At 39.4% G+C, this 21189-nt stretch overlaps 1 protein-coding gene across 1 annotated transcript; it reads right to left on the reverse strand.

Moving 5' to 3' along the window:
* On the reverse strand, positions 1-6846 carry LOC105948120 (extracellular calcium-sensing receptor). The gene is made up of 5 exons (XM_031891766.1): positions 6589-6846; positions 4769-5611; positions 2634-2861; positions 1786-1909; positions 1-920 (listed from the first exon to the last, which is right to left on the reverse strand). The coding sequence occupies exons 1-5, from the start codon at positions 6844-6846 to the stop codon at positions 1-3; spliced, it is 2373 nt and encodes a 790-aa protein (XP_031747626.1).
* Positions 6847-21189: the final 14343 nt, after the last annotated feature.

Below are 21189 nucleotides of genomic sequence, written 5' to 3' on the forward strand. Positions count from 1 at the left end.
CTATTGAATCCATTGCTTTCTAGCATTTCTTCCTGTGATGTACTGTCTGCTGTTCATTTCTGGGTGCAGTAATATTGTATAACATTTTGGGGAAAAGATGCAAAAAAGACACCCAGCACTTGAAGAGAGAATGGCAAAGATTTCTACTGCCACTGTCTGTTTCCCCTTGGTACTGAGATAAGCAGGTATAAATGTCACCCAAACACTGGCAAATACCAACATACTGAATGTAATGAACTTGGTCTCATTAAATGTGTCAGGGAGCTTCCTAGCCATAAAAGCAACAAATAAACTAATTGAAGCTAAGAGACCCATGTACCCCAAGACACAAGCAAATAACTCCCTGGACCCCTCATTGCAATCAATCACTATTATTCCTATTTCTGCTGCCATATTGAACTCTGCAAATGGAGCGTCTGTGGTCAGCCAAATTATGCATAGAATTACCTGAATCATTGTGCACACTGGGACAATATAAATGGGTATTCGTAGTCCCACTAGTTTCTTTAGTTTACTGTCTGGATTTGTAGCACTAAATATCATTATGACAGTGATAGTCTTTGCTAGTATGGTAGAAACGCAAAGTGAAAAGATGACAGCAAACATGACCTGGCGTATCATGCACATTATCCGGTTGGGTCTGCCAATGAATGCCAAGGAACACATGAAGCCAAACATGAGGGAGATGAGAAGTAGGTAACTGAGATCTCTGTTATTTGCCTTCACTATGGGGGTATTTCTTTTGATTATAAACAGGCAGAACACTGAAAATGTAAGGAGACAAAACAAGACTGAAATACAAGCTAAAGCGGAGCCCAGAGCTTCTTCATAAGAAAGGAACTGAATGAGCTTTGGTAGGCACTCTTCTTTTCTGCTATCAGGCCATTTGTCTTCTGGGCACTTGAGACATTTACTGTCATCTAGAATAACAGAAACAATGTGATACAGAGAGAAGAAGGAACCATACAAATGCCCCAGGAGGTGGGCCTCCTCGTTATATGGCAGAAAGGCCTTTCCATACACAAACCTGGTGTGAAGCAATTGGAGCTGTAGACAGGAATGCTTAATATTGGTTGGATTCTGCACCATATGTACATGATTGCAATCTGAATCACACTGTGTGCAATAAGTATAAGTACAATGGATTTTGCACTACATATATGTGACATATATGCTGATCAGATGTTTCTGTCTAAAAGTGACTAAAAGTATTCAATTGCATTCTTCAAATATTGCATTCATTACTGACTTTGTTCAAACTGTTGGCACAACCTATAATGTGGCTTAAATCTGCATTAGAATGTGTGCGAGTTAAGCCTACACACAACAGGGACTACATGCTGCCTCTAGAAGTACTTAAAGACACATTTTGAATCTGCATGTTTTTATTTGCAGCATGTTTGTTTATTGTTAAGTTACAGGGTCTGACATTGCTACCAAGTACAAAGCAAGTGGTAAATTACAGTATCACATAACACATTTGGGCCATCGAGAAAACAACTCCTTCATAAAGTATTTAAGTCGTAGGAGGTAATGGCATCTGTATTATCCATATTTAAACAAAGATTACATTTTTCTTTTAAAAGAAATTATGTCTAAAACTGTAGTTAAAGCTAAGGAAATGAATGTGCCACTGAGGGCATCATTAGTAAGGCACCCTGTTCTGTTTATTTAGACAGAAGAAGAATGGTAGTATTTAGATTAAATAAGAAGAAAGAATTTAACTGCATATTTTTCTCAACCTTAATATCTATTATCCAATAACTAAATGCTAATGTTACAAACCATTTGGGTTGAGAATCTCTCCTTCAGAACATGGCAGACAATCAAAGCAGCAGACCTTTTGCCCTTGAATTGCAGCTCTTCTGTAGCCTTTGGGACATGGATGACTGCAAACCGAAACTGGGATCTATGAAGAAATTTTAATAATGTATTTGACAGCCTGGGTATGATTCCATTCCATTTTTTACAGACTATGAAGTATAACGACTCCTATGAAATGGATTGTCGTTTCATATATAATTGAATGGCTGCTTGGGACTGCTTGATATTGCAGCCTCAATGGGGTTAATGGGTCACAAGCAAGTGTCACATGATCTGTTAAGATATTTAATAACTAAATTGTTCACTTGTGTGTATTGTACCTGAAGAAGGGGTTACCCCCCCCCCCGAAAGCCTGCGCCATTTGTTTCTGCAAATTAATGAGTTAAAGGCATTGCTGGCATATTGGTGTGCTTCTTCCCCTTTGCAAAGATATATGAATCCATTCCAACTAATAAATAAATGGTAAATAAAAAGTTTATGAAAACAAATTAAATCTGCCCAATTCAATTAAATTTCATAATCAGCATTTGGTCTACAGGCAGGATTGGCTTGTGGCCTGATAACACTGCTCTCTGCCATCACTAAGGGGCCCATTTACTAATTTTGTCATTTTTAATTTCCTCAAATTGTATTTTTTACCAATAAAAATCATGTATTGTACTAATTACTGTAAACCACTAAGAAATGTTTTATTTATTAAACATAAAAAACATGATAAAACTAATTCAAAACTTTACAGCTGTGGAGGTTGTGCAGAAGTCAATGGGAGCTGTCTGAGGCAAATTGTATTAGGGTCCAATAAAACTTACTTGGCTGTGTCCTCCATTCCATAAAATCTTGTTTAGCTGAATACTGAGCCCCTCGCCATTTAGAGAGCCGGAATCAAAACTTCCAATAGAGACATACTGATTACTTCCATTAGGGAACAGCTGCCAGTTCAAAATCTCCACAGACTGAGGGACATCCCCATTCTCATCAAAATATATTCTTTTCCCTGCTGTGTTGTTGAAGTCTACCTTTCTGAGGTAATGAAGCAGCTAGGAGAAAAGATGGCACTATTTGTATAATTTGTTTTCAAAGAATAAGAATGCTGGAATACAGAATCATTGCAGAGAGGGCTGTATTAAAGGAAGCTCAAAGCCACATATTTTTGTTATTATTTTTTGCAGTCCTACAAGGTGATGGACTTTGTGTGTCTGCAAGGTTTACAAATATTGAGGGAGGTTTTTAGGAGGGGTCTTGGATTCCTTTTGAGGGGGAGGAGCAACTTATGAGCAGCTGGGGAATTCCTCTGGGTATTAAGGTAGAAGCTAGTCAAGAAGGTAAATTAAAGAAGAATGTCAGGGCCATATGTAACCCTCCCTTCCAAACCTCAGCCCCCCCCCAGGAGTTGTCCCCAAAAATGAAAAAGATACGTTTTGGCTTATTCACCACCTGTCCCATCCACAGGGCAGGTCAGTGGAAGTCAGGATAGACAAGCTTATCTCATGGTTTATCACAAGAAAATTCATGTATAAGATTCAATTCAAAGGAAAAAAAGTTCTCAAAACTAAGTTTCCATTTTTCCCCATAGATTTGCAATAGACTTTCCCCACAATAAGCTTTGAAATACATTTTCTGAATTAAATTGCATTGCAAATTAAATCTTGTCCGTGAGTTTTCACATGATTAATCTTTTTCTCATAAAATTTAATCTGGTTCAATGCATTATAAGGTCCTATCATGAGTGCAGTTGTGGTAGCGAGAACAGGCAAACTGTAGACTTTTACTATGGTCACATTTAAAAACTCTTCGAATTTATAATGCAATTCAAAACCTTTGTTAATTGGTGAGCAACATAAGGCTGATGCCACACGTGGCGTTTTTACGCTGCGTATTTTCTAATTCTCTCGGCGGCTGAAAAACACATGATATCATCATCCATAGAAATAACTTAAAAAGACTCAAAGCAAACCACACAATGCGTAAATAGAAAACACCTTAGCACGGATTTTTCAAGCGTTTGCCGAAATACGCCAGTATTTGCACAGCAAGCTATTCCTATGTATACACAAAGGCAGCTGCCAGACCTAGCGGAAATTCACACTATTTCGCACTATTAGCACCATGGAAATGGGATTTGCTACATCACCAGTACTAGGCTGAAAAACGCCATGGCCAGGGGCTGTGTGGCTTGTGCGGCATTTTTTAGGCTGAGAAAATACTCAATGTATAAACGCCACGTGTGGCATCAGCCTAAAGACTTATGTCAGGTTGGCTAATGGTCACAAAATAAGTAGCCAATGGCACTATTATGTTAAAGCTGACTTTCTCATATACCAGACAAAACTGTTCCTAAGACTATGTATTTAATCTCCTGTGATCTGTTTAAAAACAGTCATTAATATTTATGTAATATAAATGGAACTGGTGTGTTTTACATGATGATGACATCAAATGGACTGTAACTGCAGGCACATTCAACATTACAAAGGGGTTGTGTTGACTTTTAGTATGATGTAGTAATATTCGGAGACAATTTTTTATTATTTGTGGTTTATTAATTATTTAACTTTTTGTTCAGCATCTTTCCAGTTTTTTATTACCAACTGTGCACTGCTATTTAAACATCTCCACTTTCTTGACATCCAAAATATCCCATGCATGTAACAGTTTTATGGGGATAGATGCCTTAAATATACCCAACAACATGGAAAGTTCTGTATTAAGCTACTTCATAATTACATTAAATTGAATGCATTTTCTAGATATTTGCACATAAATAGTAGAACAGTTCCACTACACATACATTGAAGGAAGAGAATAAAGGAACATCTAATGAAGTCATAATATCCTGTAACAATATATACAGGGGCTTTTTGTCACTGGCTTTAATGAAACATTCCTATGAAATGAATGAATGCAGCTCCCTCACACAACTTAATCTGTGCATTATATACAGTACCTGCCAAGGCCGGTGGTTATAAATATCAGCACAAGATCCATTCTTGAAAGGCCCTTTCCCTGGGACACAGTTCTTCATCTGGTGCAAAGCATGAGCTACTGCAAAGACTGCATTATGTGTTCTATATGAATATATAAAGTTATAGACATCATATATATTGGGATCAATACTGTCCAGTCTCTCCTCTCCTGTGCACCAAACAATGTCTTCTTTAAGCAGTGCTGGAGATGTATTATTGACTGCATCATTTCCTGGCCAAATACAGTGAAAAACAGTCTCCCAAAATGACTTCATGTAAGGATCATCTGGGAATCTGGATGGATGGATGCTATAAAGGAACTCCTTAAAGCCTGGAATTTTTCCCTTTTGAGCCGCTAATCCAAGGCTCCCATTTAAGGTTGTTAAAATGTCAGTCCTAGGGAAGTCAGAGGTAATGGACCAGCTTGATGTTCCCACCCACAATTTGTCAGTGATATTGTGAAAAGAAGCCTGTTCCATTAAAGGGACAAGGTTTTCTATGGTACAAAATAAAATGATCACTGTTGCTCTGGATCTCTTGACAACATCAATGATACGGTAGACAGACTCCATGGAGCTGATTATAGGAAGTGTCTCTTGAAATGCAATGCATCCACCATTCTTCTCTATTTCTCTAATTGCAATTTGAGAACCTAATATTCCCAAGTCATTATTTGAGGATATAACACCCACCCAGGTCCAGTTAAAATACTTAACCAACTGAGCAATGGCAAACCATTCACATTCAATATTATTTATTGTCCTGAAGAAGGATGGGAAATGAATTTTATTGCTCAATAAAGGCAGCAAAGAAGCATAGCTAATCTGTTGAAAAATAACAGTAAGAAAAACAGATATAACTCAACTCTATCATTCTGTGGAAAGTTATATATCTGAAATTACTGCATTGGTTACATAATTACACTTGTACTGGGCTGTAAAAAAAGACACTTGCCCTTCCATTTTAGCCCTAAAGGGAATACCCAACACTGCTAATCCAAAGAAAGATTTTGCCAACAATGCCTCTAGTGCAGGAACATAAAGTTATAAGAGGACTCCTTGTTAGCAATCAGGTATTTTTTCTAGATCATCTGATCTGGGTAATATAATAAAAGAGACAATTTTTCCCAGGTGCAGTAACTCTTAGCAACCAAAAGGCATTTGTCTTTAAAGAGATGCTAATGGTATGTGCTGATTGGTTGCAGTAGGTGACAAAAATGTTCTCGAACCAACAAATCTTTTTTTTTAGTTGTAATATTGGTGTGTAGTCGCCATCTCAGTGCATTGTGCCTGAGTCTGAGCTTTCAGAAGGAGCCAGCACTACACATTAGAACTGCTTTCAGGTAACCTATTGTTTCTCCTACTCCCATGTAACTGGCGGAGTCCCAAGTCGGACTTGGATTTCTTACTATTGAGTGCTATTCTGATACCTACTGGGAGCTGCTATTTTGCTCCCTTCCCATTGTTCTGCTGATCGGCTGCTGGGAGGGGTGTGATATCCCTCCATCTTGCAGCTCAGCTGTAAAGTGTGACTGAAGTTTATTAGAGCACAAGTTATGTGACTGTAGCTTCCTGGTAAATGAAGAAAATGGCTAGCTCCATGTGAAATTTAAAAATGAAATATAAAATATCTGTTTACATTTTTGAAAAATGGATTTTGATACAGGATTCTGCTGGAGAAGGTCTATTAACTGATGTGTTCTGAAAAAAAGTTGTTTTCCCATGACAATATTCCTAAATGGTTTTTATTCTAACTATAATCACAGAGAGTGTGTTAACATTACTACATAGGGGTAATGTACCTGCGGATATCTGTACAATCCCAAGATCCTTGCTAGGGGCTCTGAGGCCTTAGAGGGCATGTCGCCAACAATAGCCAGTGCCATAAGATCCTTGTTGCAGTGAAAGTTTGGCACTCCATTTTCTTTCCCTGATAAAATCCATTTTGCTCCTCTTAGTGACCGTATCTCATTATAACAGGAATCATAGAGGTGGAAGCCCAGTGTTATATTGGGTAAAAGATCATTTGATTCATTAATTTCCATGATTGCAAACACCATTGCGAGTAGGAAGCGATAAAATCTGATTTGAAATCTAAAAAAATAAAAGAAAGTACACAGTAATGGTCTATGAAGGGTTTAGAGTTGCACTGTAAAACAAAGCTGCTGCACCCTATCAGAAGCCGGTTGCTAGGCTGCTGTAATGAGGTGGAAGATCGCATAAAACTCACTGATATACTGTGGGAATGATTTTCTGTCAAGAGAAGTGAGCTTCGATCTGGGAAATAGCACTTATACTGTAATGTCACCCACTGTGACCTACAGCACTTATATTTGCCTATTTGTGTCTGTAAGTTACCCTCCCATATAGATTGTAAGCTCTACAGGGCAGGGACCTCCATCCTCTTGTGTCTTTGACTCTTAACTTATTGCAACTGTATCTTGTATTTATTTCTATTTATTGTTATACTTTGTATTTATCTATTATCTTATTAACACCCTGTTTGTATTAATGTATTCTAGTGTACAGCGCTGCATACATAAGTAGCGCTTTATAAATAAAAATATACATACATACATACATACATACATACAATTAAAAGTAAGAACCTGTAACACAGAGCTTTTTGGATACTGGGGTTTGGAGATGGAATGGATTCTATATCTGTATGTATATGTTAAACCAGATATTATACTGAAAACAATGACACAGGTGGACGTACCTGCTGCACTGAAGAGGTTGGGGACGTTCCCTATAGGTTATTACAGGATAAGTCACTTCAACATGAATAGAAAAGAGGCCTCCCAGTGTGATATCTCCAGGGAGAGAATAGCCACTGACTTCTTCAGTAACCAGTCTGCACCCTTCTAATAATGTTTCACATCCGCCATCTTTGTACCATAAAAGTATTAGCAACAGATGGCAAAGCATAATGGTAATTAGAGGCAAATCCATTCTATTTATTGGCCTGTTGTTTGGAAAGGAAAAAAAAACAGAGTCTATATTATAGTGAAAATACACTTGCTGTAAATGCATTCAGTGGAGTGGATATCAGACTGTTCTCCTCTGTGCTGTAAAATACAGTTTCTATTTATGCATTTATATATTTCCTACTGAGTAATAAAGAGTATTTAGGACTTATGGAATTGCACTATATGAACATGGGATGTGGCTGGCTACAAGGTAACTACAAATGCAGCCAACGGGCTGATGTGGGATGTACAGAAGGCAAAGTTAGATGCAGAGTGCTGAATGTAACAACAATTGTAAATGTACCAAAGTTTTCAAGTTTTTCAAATATGCTGGCCTCGAGAAAAAAAACCTCATTATTGTGAAAAAAGTGGAAACAAATTTTAATTTGTGCCTTGTTTTTACATAGGCCATTTCTGCATAAATATCTAATGTACAGTGTAAATATAGGGAGCGGATGGAAACAGATAAACATTTGTGTATGAAGCCTCCAAGCCACTGAAGTGTAAATTGACATACATACTATTATAATAGGATGCAGCACAGCTTTCATATACAGTTATAGGGTTGTTTTCATGGAAATTAATTACGCAGAAAGCTCTGAATTACTGGAAGGTAGAGATAAGCTATTTTTTCTATTTGCTACGAAATTCTGCATTTTGCATTGACGATTTTTTTCTATAAAACTGCTGCACAAATTCACCCCACTGAAAAATTTGCTAAGAAAAAAGTCACGGTCATGTCAAAAATGTCACGGTAATGTTAAAATAAAAATACATTTTGATGCAGTTTAATGAAAAAAAAATTGCAGATAGCAATATATGGAATTTTTCCGCAAATTCATATCTGGTGAAAAAATTTGCTCATTAATAAAAGTATCCTATTTTAAAGAATTTATAGTGTTTTTTTGTAATTAACAATTTTTGTTAATTCAGCGTTGACCATTATTCCTGTAGTTACAGACCTATAGGGAAACATGAGATACATTTGTGTTGCCTTGTAGTGAGCCCGTAGCCCCACACACGGTGCCTGTACATGCCAAGTGGCAACACTATTTTGAACACAGAAAATCTCTTATACAGAAGATACAGTGATTATGATTTATGAACAAATCTGTTGTAAAGATTCTTATGAGACAGAACTTCTTACCTCATGAGAAGGAGGTTTTGCTGCGGCAAAGTTGTCCGGTTATTGATGCATGATAGAAATGCTCAAATACATTGGGCAAATGCAGAGATAAGTTTATATACTCTATGGTTACTGGTCTAGAAAATGATTATTATTAAAATTAATTAGCAGGTATATGGTTTAATTATAAGATAATGCTAGTTACAGGTTAATAAGGAGTATAGCGTGATTGCAACGTTTCTTTGGGAATTAATTTAAATGAACAAGTGGAAAACAGTTGCGGCATGCATTTTATGATTAAGGGGAGGCTGAAGCATAAATGACATCAGCATATTTGAAGTTCATGTTCCATGCTTTTGTTTATTGTTTGTCTTCAGTTCATAATCTTTTAATTACAATCTAATTTCTTTATTACACTTTTTTATTATTCATTAGAGTTTCACTTTTGCCCTACTCATCCAGTAAAATTCTACAGACCTCACTCTTTTATTGGAGTGGGGTAAGGTTTAGCTGTATGTACTTCCACAATATAAGTCCAACAAACAAGTCCATTTTTTAATCCTGAAGTTATCCATCCAATTCAGCAAAAAGTTCCATCCAAAAACCCATGACGTGAGCGACGTCGGATCTTGACCCGCTTTTCTCCCAACCTTAAACCTTTTTCCTCTTTTACTTACCAACCCCAATAAACACACGGACACCAATTCTTGGGATAAAAATGGCCGCAGAACATTTATTAACAACAATCAAAAGTTTTAATTTAAAACATATCATAAAGAACAAATAATATACAAAATATCTCATGAACACAAAACAAATGTTTGTATAACAAACAACCAACTTTGAATAAACATACACCATAACAAGCCAAATAACTGCGCAGCACAACTGGCACTGCCAGCTGCCCTTCCAGCCCGGAACCCCCTACCCAACAAAACTCACCTCCTGATCCACTTACTTACCCCTGAGGTTCCAGGCATGCCAGCTCCAAACAATTATCAAAACTCCCTTCCTAACCCAACCATTGTTTTCCCGCAACTCAATCACTCCGCAAACACCACTCGTTGCCTCCACCTCTATAGGGAGGGAGGGTGGGCGTTTTACCATGCTGCCTAAAATGGATGAGGAGCGGGAACGGTTCCAGTTATTTATACCCCAATACAAAGCAACCAATCACAAATAAAATGTGAGTGGCTATGTCTGCCCTATGGCTACGTCATGCCCCTGCTTCCCTACGTTTCCCTACGGGTCATTGGGCTACTGGAACTACCAGAAGGTCTTCCTAAAGAAAAACATACCTAAATATATAGGCTTCCACCTTATCATATTTAATTAAGTTTATGCTTTGCTTATGTAGCTGCCTTTTAAGAGAGTAGCAAAGAACAATCATACCATATGTAGCCTCATTTCTAACTACGGCAGCAAAAAGTAGAAATTGTCTGCAGAAAACAATAAGTTATGTGCAAGATCATTAGAAGCATTTTACATTCCATGATTCATTAAGTCCATATGGGACCAGGCTATTTAGTTTTTTGATCCAAAATGCCTCCCATTGTAATAACACTTTGTTCACATCCCCCTGCCGGGTATTTAATCACCTCCTGCACTCCATCTCAGTTGAGACTGGTTATGCCTAGCCATATAAAAATGACAAGAGACTGCAGTGTCTGTAGCAGTTTTTTCTTTATAGTTTCTCCCTCTCTCTAGTTTTATTTTCCTGTAGCTGTTGTCTAGGTATAGCCAGCACATCTTTCATTGTTTTTGAAAGGCTTTTGGGGTTATATCCCTTCTCTTTGTACCTTCTTTTGGTGTAAGGTTTAGCTGTATGTTAAGCTACTGTAGGGAACCATAGATTAAATGGCCCCTATAGCTTTAAATCCATACTGGACAGATGGGAATGTACCTAAGTAAGTTCATTAACATATGTGTGCTAATGGATAGCAGGTATAGTGACCACTTCCTGCCTCACTTTGGTATAGTGTTGGGAAAGGAGTGGCACTTCCTCTTTGCTTCCACCTGAGGAACAGGGTGGATGTTGCTGTGAGCCTGTGGCACAGGCCTAGTTATAGTGGGAGAACAGGGCCCCCATGAATGAAGCATTAGATAGTGGCAGGTGTATCTCCCCTTATAGTAGTATAGAGCTAGAAAGAGCAGTTCTGAGCCCCTACATAGGACTGATAGTTTTGGAGGTAACTCTCCCAGGCCATTTTGCCGGTAGTGTAGGGATCCCAGTGAATAGGGAATCAGGAGAGAGATTGCCTGTACAGTGGTACAGGTCCCTGAGAAGCTGTATTGTGAGTGTAACCCTGTGGGTGTTATTTTTTTGTAAAGCAGCAAGAGACATGTAGTTTCACAACACCCTCACCTTCCTCTTTCACTTAGAGAAGGCCCATTCTGGGTGAGAGAGTACAGTGTAACCCATGTTCTACTGATACTAGTCCGGGAAGGCAGCTATTGAGCTGAAATAGAGGTTACACTACTGTAAACCTTTCTTAGCACACTTCTGCATACATTGGATTACACTCACTTTTTTGGACTGTGCTTGTTTCAGTAGGCTGAATTCCCTTTACTTACAGTACATGTGTATTGGGGAACTGGGATTTACAACACAGTGCCTCTAGCTAGTGGGCAATGAGGTGAGAGTAAATATTGTGAAAGTGAGGTTGTTATTTTAGGTAACAAGTTGCCTACAAATAGGCTTATAAGTCAGACTCCAACCATTTACCATTCTTTAATAACACATTTCTTGGTGACATTTGTCCAGCCCGTTAATTGGAAAACCCACATGTATATTCCCAAAATAAACAGATTGGAACTGAATTAGATCCAAAATGTGTGTATATAATGAGATATATAATGAGACGGGGCAGAACAGCCCTATTGGGTTTATTTAATGGTTAAATGATTCCCTTTTCTCTGTAATAATAAAACAGTACCTTGTAATTGATCCCAAATAAGATATAATTACCCCTTATTGGGGGCAGAACAGCCCTATTGGGTTTATTTCATGGTTAAATGATTCCCTTTTCTCTGTAATAATAAAACAGTACCTGTACTTGATCCCAACTAAGATATAATTACCCCTTATTGGGGGCAGAACAGCCCTATTGGGTTTATTTCATGGTTAAATGATTCCCTTTTCTCTGTAATAATAAAACAGTACCTGTACTTGATCCCAAATAAGATATAATTACCCCTTATTGGGGGCAGAACAGCCCTATTGGGTTTATTTCATGGTTAAATGATTCCCTTTTCTCTGTAATAATAAAACAGTACCTGTACTTGATCCCAACTAAGATATAATTACCCCTTATTGGGGGCAGAACAGTCCTATTGGGTTTATTTAATGGTTAAATGATTCCCTTTTCTCTGTAATAATAAAACAGTACCTGTACTTGATCCCAAATAAGATATAATTACCCCTTATTGGGGGCAGAACAGCCCTATTGGGTTTATTTCATGGTTAAATGATTCCCTTTTCTCTGTAATAATAAAACAGTACCTGTACTTGATCCCAACTAAGATATAATTACCCCTTATTGGGGGCAGAACAGTCCTATTGGGTTTATTTAATGGTTAAATGATTCCCTTTTCTCTGTAATAATAAAACAGTACCTGTACTTGATCCCAAATAAGATATAATTACCCCTTATTGGGGGCAGAACAGCCCTATTGGGTTTATTTCATGGTTAAATGATTCCCTTTTCTCTGTAATAATAAAACAGTACCTGTACTTGATCCCAACTAAGATATAATTACCCCTTATTGGAGCCAAAATAATCCTATTGGGTTTGTTTAATGTTTGAATGATTTCTTAGTGGGTTAGGTTATATAAATCCAGATTACAGAAAGATTGCTTATCCAGAAAGCCCCAGGTCCTGAGCATTCTGGATAACAGGTCCCATACCTGTATCACCTTTTCTGGGACCAAGTGTCACCTTTTCCATTCCAAAAAATGTCAGTCTTTATTAAACCTCTAATTTATATTACTCACTTTGCACTGCTATTTAAATATGACCATTAGCCTCATGCAGTCCTGTGCACATGATGTAGGTTTTGGGAGGTACCATTTAAATGCAGTTGTTTCAAATATGAAGGCTAGTGATGAGCAGATTTGTTTTGCAGGCATGGATTTGCAGCAAAATTCCACATTTCGCCTTGGGCAATTTTTTTTCCGTGAAACTGCAGCAAAAATTTGCTGCAAAAAAATTCACTGCAACAAAAAAGTTGGCAAAACAAAAATGTTGCAGAGACATGTTTGTGGCCCCTTCCATGCCCTTTATCAAGTGTACATATACAGGTATAGGACCTGTTATCCAGAATGCTCGGGACCAAGGGTATTCCGGATAAGGGTTCTTTCCGTAATTTGGATCTCCATACCTTAAGTCTACTAAAGAATCAATAAAACATTAATTAAACCCTATGGGATTGTTTTGCATCCAATAAGGATTATTTATATCTTAGTTGGGATCAATTACAAGGTACTGTTTTATTACTACAAAGAAAAAGGAAATCAGTTTTTAAAATTCTGAATTATTTGATTAAAATGGAGTCTATGGGAGATGGGCATTCCGTAATTTTGAGCTTTCTGGATAACGGGTTTCCGGATAAGGGATCCCATACCTGTACAAGCCGTTAGTGAAATTTAAAGAGACAAACCCACCCCCATCTACTGACCAATAGAATAGAAGCTTCAATAGTCCACCTCTTAGCTTTCTGGTGTGTGCAGTATAGATAATTTTAGTTCATAGTCCAACAATTTGCATCTGTATTTCATTCACCAAGGTGATAATATATATAAGTGCACGAATGTTCACGATTTTAAGTTCATGAAAAAAGTCTAAAAAGCTCATTATCCTTGTGTACCAATATTAATCACAATGATTAAAAGCAAATAGTTAGGAACTGCACAACAGTGTGCCTACCTATGAACACCAGGTGGTACAGCAAGCTCAGTTACTACAATTTTCCTGAGGCATACTTACTTCCATAGATAATCTTACAGTATATGCAGCTTCATTATGTTTTATTTTATTCAGTGAGTATTCCCTAGTTTCTACATTTAAATTTATGAATCACCAGGTTAGTACTTTACATCTACATTTACCTTACCAGTAGTATGAAGATCAAGGTGTGTAGCCAGTGTCGGACTGGCCCACCAGGATACCAGGTAAACTCCCGGTGGGCCCAGGTGTCAGTGGGCCCCCGCTCACCCAACCATTTGCTTTGTATGCCTTCCCCATGGCCATTACTCAAATCTATGAGAAGGAACAGAAGAAATGGAGGAAAGGATAGGTAATAGTATGTAAAAAGAAGTAATAAAGAGACTAAAGAAAGTGAGTGAATAGAGAAGGGGAGAGTGGGCCTAAGGTCTAAGGTTTTCTGGTGGGCCCTTGACACTGTGGGGCGTATTTATTATGCTGTGTAAAACTAATTCGCTGAAAAAATGGAGTAAAAAGCTGTGTAAAATAAATGGAAAAAATCGCCTTCTGAACGCCTAATATTACGCTGGATATTACGCCGTTATTTTCCATAAGTTCCGGTGGAATAAAAAACGTGTAAAAAAATTACGCCGATTTTACGCCGGTTTTACACGGCAATGTAAACTACAGCTCTCTGTATACTAAAACTATAGCTCTCTGTATACTCCAACTATAGCTCTCTGTATACTCCAACTATAACTCTCTGTATACTCCAACTATAACTCTCTCTGTATACTCCAACTATAGCTCTCTGTATACTCCAACTATAGCTCTCTGTATACTCCAACTATAGCTCTCTCTGTATACTCCAACTATAACTCTCTCTGTATACTCCAACTATAGCTCTCTGCATACTCCAACTATAGCTCTCTGCATACTCCAACTATAACTCTCTCTGTATACTCCAACTATAGCTCTCTGCATACTCCAACTATAACTCTCTCTGTATACTCCAACTATAACTCTCTCTGTATACTCCAACTATAGCTCTCTGCATACTCCAACTATAACTCTCTCTGTATACTCCAACTATAACTCTCTCTGTATACTCCAACTATAGCTCTCTGCATACTCCAACTATAACTCTCTCTGTATACTCCAACTATAGCTCTCTGTATACTCCAACTATAACTCTCTCTGTATACTCCAACTATAGCTCTCTGTATACTCCAACTATAGCTCTCTGTATACTCCAACTATAACTCTCTCTGTATACTCCAACTATAACTCTCTCTGTATACTCCAACTATAGCTCTCTGTATACTCCAACTATAGCTCTCTGTATACTCCAACTATAACTATACTATATTTTGCGATTTTTTCAGAAATTATCGCGACTTTTTCGTTACCAATGCGATTTTTGCGAAAAAACGCGAGTTTTTCGTAGCCATTCCGAAAGTTGCGCAAAATCTGGCGATTTTTTCGTAGTGTTAAAACTTGCGCGAAAAGTCGCGATTTTTTCATAGAGTTAAAACTTGCGCGAAACATTGCGCCTTTTAAGTTTCAACGCTACGAAAAAGGCGCGACTTTTCGCGCAAGTTTTAACGCTACGAAAAAATCGCCAGATTTTGCGCAACTTTCGGAATGGCTACGAAAAACTCGCGTTTTTTCGCGCAAGTCGTAATGGCTACGAAAAACTCGCGTTTTTTCGCGCAAATCGTATTGGTAACGAAAAAGTCGCGATAATTTCCGAAAAGTCGCAAAGATGCCGAAAAAATCGCAAAAAATACGAAAAAGTCGCAAAATGTTCGTTTTCCAATCGGAATTTTTCTAATTCGGATTCGAATTCGTGTCTTAGTAAATCAGCCCCATAGTGTAGCTAATTCATACTTCTGTACCTACACGTAAACAGATTACATTGTTCCCAGATAGGAAAGCCCTGAAGCTATAAGCACATGGGCTGCAACTGTGATTAGGTGAGAAGGAAAGAGTTAAGGCAGGAACTGGGCTGGGGGCGGAGTAAGAGAGGGAAGTGATGTCAGAAGCACTCACTTCCTTATCTTCTGAGCTGGTAGAAACATGAGGCAGAGCTCTCTCTGTAATATAATGTTATTAGCTGCAGTATATACACACACTAACTCCTCACTATACTGCTGGCTTTGGCTGCTTGTAGTCTCTTGCTGTATATGAGCTGTTTTACAGCATTTAATCCCTCTGTAGTCACTCAGGCAGCATGGAAATCAGCCTGGGCCCAAAGTGTATCCTCTCTATTATATAGGAATCCAGGCTGTGATACTATGAATCAGAGTATACAGAGAGAGTTATAGTTGGAGTATACAGAGAGAGTTATAGTTGGAGTATACAGAGAGAGTTATAGTTGGAGTATACAGAGAGAGCTATAGTTGGAGTATACAGAGAGAGCTATAGTTGGAGTATACAGAGAGAGCTATAGTTGGAGTATACAGAGAGAGCTATAGTTAGAGTATACAGAGCGAGTTATAGTTGGAGTATACAGAGCGAGTTATAGTTGGAGTATACAGAGAGAGCTATAGTTGGAGTATACAGAGCGAGTTATAGTTGGAGTATACAGAGCGAGTTATAGTTGGATATACAGAGAGAGTTATAGTTGGAGTATACAGAGAGGGTTATAGTTGGAGTATACAGAGCTGTAGTTGGAGTATACGGAGAGAGCTATAGTTGGAGTATACAGAGAGCTATAGTTGGAGTATACAGAGAGAGTTATAGTTGGAGTATACAGAGAGAGCTATAGTTGGAGTATACAGAGAGAGTTATAGTTGGAGTATACAGAGAGGGTTATAGTTGGAGTATACAGAGAGTTATAGTTGGAGTATACAGAGAGTTATAGTTGGAGTATACAGAGAGCTGTAGTTGGAGTATACAGAGAGAGTTATAGTTGGAGTATACAGAGCTGTAGTTGGAGTATACAGAGAGAGTTATAGTTGGAGTATACAGAGCTGTAGTTGGAGTATACAGAGAGAGCTATAGTTGGAGTATACAGAGCTGTAGTTGGAGTATACAGAGAGAGCTATAGTTGGAGTATACAGAGAGAGTTATAGTTGGAGTATACAGAGAGAGCTATAGTTGGAGTATACAGAGCTGTAGTTGGAGTATACAGAGAGAGCTATAGTTGGAGTATACAGAGAGAGTTATAGTTGGAGTATACAGAGCTGTAGTTGGAGTATACAGAGAGCTATAGTTGGAGTATACAGAGAGAGTTATAGTTGGAGTATACAGAGAGAGCTATAGTTGGAGTATACAGAGAGAGTTATAGTTGGAGTATACAGAGAGGGTTATAGTTGGAGTATACAGAGAGTTATAGTTGGAGTATACAGAGAGTTATAGTTGGAGTATACAGAGAGCTGTAGTTGGAGTATACAGAGAGAGTTATAGTTGGAGTATACAGAGCTGTAGTTGGAGTATACAGAGAGAGTTATAGTTGGAGTATACAGAGCTGTAGTTGGAGTATACAGAGAGAGCTATAGTTGGAGTATACAGAGCTGTAGTTGGAGTATACAGAGAGAGCTATAGTTGGAGTATACAGAGAGAGTTATAGTTGGAGTATACAGAGAGAGCTATAGTTGGAGTATACAGAGCTGTAGTTGGAGTATACAGAGAGAGCTATAGTTGGAGTATACAGAGAGAGTTATAGTTGGAGTATACAGAGCTGTAGTTGGAGTATACAGAGAGCTATAGTTGGAGTATACAGAGAGAGTTATAGTTGGAGTATACAGAGCTGTAGTTGGAGTATACAGAGAGCTATAGTTGGAGTATACAGAGAGAGTTATAGTTGGAGTATACAGAGAGAGCTATAGTTGGAGTATACAGAGAGAGTTATAGTTGGAGTATACAGAGAGGGTTATAGTTGGAGTATACAGAGAGTTATAGTTGGAGTATACAGAGAGTTATAGTTGGAGTATACAGAGAGCTGTAGTTGGAGTATACAGAGAGAGTTATAGTTGGAGTATACAGAGCTGTAGTTGGAGTATACAGAGAGAGTTATAGTTGGAGTATACAGAGCTGTAGTTGGAGTATACAGAGAGAGCTATAGTTGGAGTATACAGAGCTGTAGTTGGAGTATACAGAGAGAGCTATAGTTGGAGTATACAGAGAGAGTTATAGTTGGAGTATACAGAGAGAGCTATAGTTGGAGTATACAGAGCTGTAGTTGGAGTATACAGAGAGAGCTATAGTTGGAGTATACAGAGAGAGTTATAGTTGGAGTATACAGAGCTGTAGTTGGAGTATACAGAGAGCTATAGTTGGAGTATACAGAGAGAGTTATAGTTGGAGTATACAGAGAGAGCTATAGTTGGAGTATACAGAGAGAGTTATAGTTGGAGTATACAGAGAGGGTTATAGTTGGAGTATACAGAGAGTTATAGTTGGAGTATACAGAGAGTTATAGTTGGAGTATACAGAGAGCGCTGTAGTTGGAGTATACAGAGAGAGCTGTAGTTGGAGTATACAGAGAGAGCTATAGTTGGAGTATGCCGTATGTAGAGAGCTATAGTTGGAGTATGCAGAGAGAGCTGTGAGACTATGCTTGCCTATTGCATAGTATATCCATAGATATACAGTAGTTGCTTGATCAAGCAGCCTGATTCTGACCTCACATTTTAAGTCCCTAAATCTTTATAGATCATTTTGTCCATACAGAGCTTCTAGGCTGGCTATATACAGTATGTACTGGGACAACATTTCAGCTGCAGACTCCTTTTCATTTGTTCAGTGTGCCTAGGGCAGAAGTAGTTTTACTGTGTTTATATATAGGTATATAGAGTGATTACAGTACAGCTGCCCCTGTTATATCCTATAGAGGCTGCAGACTCCTTTTCATTTGTTCAGTGTGCCTAGGGCAGAAGTAGTTTTACTGTGTTTATATATAGGTATATTGAGGGATTACAGTTGCCCCTGTAAGTGTATCAGGGAGAGCTTGCTCACAGTAGCTTCAACTTTAACAGCAGTTTACATGGCTCATATTCTATTTGGGGCAAATGTAGCTTTTCCTTGATTTATCCAGGTGTTTAGGGGGCTGTGCTGCCACTGTGGGTGGAACCTACATACAGTAGGTGCAAGAGCCATATAAGCTAAAATATTGCAGGAGTAATGCCAGCACACACAGGGGTTCATACACATGTATATAAAATTATATTTATTGAGAAAAAAAGGAGCAAAATAAACATAGCAAGCCTGAGGCTACGGACCCTGCATATATAATGTTACCCATAATAGAATAAGGTAACATAGTACGGCTAACACGTTCAGAGACTACATCGAAAGTAAAGCTAATGCATAGCTTAAAGTGTTAAAGTTATCACAAAATGTATATGAATGCTTTTAAACTTAGGGTTAGTGCTTGCCCTTTTTTTAAGTTTACTTAAAAAGCTTGAGTTACATGGGGGGGCAAACAAGGACTATAGGTGCAAACAAGTGAGAAACGAATAGCCCCATTCCAGTCACGACAAGTCTATCAGTTACAATATTTCTTTCTGTGGCTAGTTGTCACTACAGTGGCCATAATATTAAAGCCCAACACTAATGATTTTAACAGGAGCGTGTTAATTAACCTCAAGAAAACTGTAGTATGTTGTTCTGACCCCGAAGTGGGCGGCTGCAGTGTGGTGGTCTAACCCCCAAGATGAGTGGGTGCAGTGTGGTGGTCTAACTCCAAGGAGGGTGGCCGCAGTGTGGTGGTCTAACCCCAAGGTGGTTGGCCGCAGTATGGTGGTCTAACCCCAAGGTGGGTGGCCACAGTGTGGTGGTCTAACCCCAAGGTGGGTGGCCACAGTGTGGTGGTCTAACCCTAAGGTGGTTGGCCACAGTGTGGTGGCCTAACCTTAAGGTGGGTGGTCGCAGTGTGGTGGTATAACCCCAAGGTGGGTTGTCATAGTGTGGTGGTCTAACCCCAAGATGGGTGGCCGCAGTGTGGTGGTCTAACCCCAAGGTGGGTGGCCACAGTATGGTGGTCTAACCCTAAGGTGGTTGGCCACAGTGTGGTGGCCTAACCTTAAGGTGGGTGGTCGCAGTGTGGTGGTCTAACCCCAAGGTGGGTGGCCACAACATTTCCTTAATGGCTACGATGATAGCAGCATGTCAGGCCAGGTAAACTTACCCTCTGAGCTGGGGGGGTTGTGTACAGAGTGCACAAGGAAGCAGCATGGCAAAGCAGCTGGTTGACATTACCCTCTATACGTGGTTTTCTGAGCTAGGCACCTGTGGCTGGAAGCAGCATGGCAAAGTGGTTGGTTGACCTTAGCCTCTATGCTTGGCCCTCTAAACTAGGCACCTGCGGCTGGAGGGAGGTCTCTACATAGTCGATGGACTGCTAAGGAAACAGCATGGAAAAGTGGTTGGTTGACCGCTTGGCCCTCTAAACTAGGCTCCTGTGGCTGGAGGGAGGTTGACCTTACCCACCATGCTTTGCCCTCTGAACTAGGCACCTGCAGCTGGAGGGAGGTTGACCTTACCCTCTTGGCTTTGCCCTGAACTGGGCATGTGCATCTGGAAGGACATCTCTACAAAGTGAATGGGCAGCATGGCAAAATGGTTGGTTGACCTTTTCCTCTATGCTGTGCCATTTGAGCTAGGCACCTGCGGCTGGAGGGAAGTCTCTAAAGAGTGCATGGGCTGCTAAGGAAGCAGCATAACAAGGTGGTTGTCACGTAATACGGTAGTCTGATGAATACTAGCCTCTCCTGCGCTTCCCACTGGACCCAAACACTGGATGTGGAAACAGTAATAGCAGAATGAAGAATAGCAGAAGTGCTGAAGTAGCAATGAGCAAGAAAATAAGTCTCTTGTTCCGAAGAATAGTCAGGAACAAAGCCGAGTCAGATGTCCAAGGATCATCAGAAGTACAGGAATGCTCAGAGTCGATTGCAGGCAACAAACACTTCGCAAAGTGTCTAGGCCAAAAGCGTCCTTAAATCCATAGGCGCATAAGCGCATAGTCAGTGTGCATCTAATTGCGTGCCCGTGTGCAGCGTGCATGTAATCGCATGCTCATACGTGGCGTGCGTAAAGTCACTCGCGGCGTTCTTCTGTCTGCGCGACCGCGCCGCCACATACCTGCGCCGGAACGGCGAACTCGCATAGCACAAGGTGAGTGCGCCTGGAACTGACAGTGGTTGAGTGACTTTACCCTCTGAGCTGGGCATGTCCAGCTGAGGCCCTTCAGAGCAGAAGTTGACTTGCATTCCATTATTAGTAAAAGAACTGTAAGTTTATTATCCAGGATAAAATCAAATGCCTTTAGGGCTCTGGCACACGGGGAGATTAGTTGCCCGCGGCAAAACTCCCTGTTTGCGGGCGACTAATCTCCCCGAGTTGCCTTCCCCTGCCATCCCACCGGCGAACATGTAA

This window comes from Xenopus tropicalis, chromosome 8 (genome assembly GCF_000004195.4).
Source record: "Xenopus tropicalis strain Nigerian chromosome 8, UCB_Xtro_10.0, whole genome shotgun sequence".
Taxonomy (NCBI): domain Eukaryota; kingdom Metazoa; phylum Chordata; class Amphibia; order Anura; family Pipidae; genus Xenopus; species Xenopus tropicalis.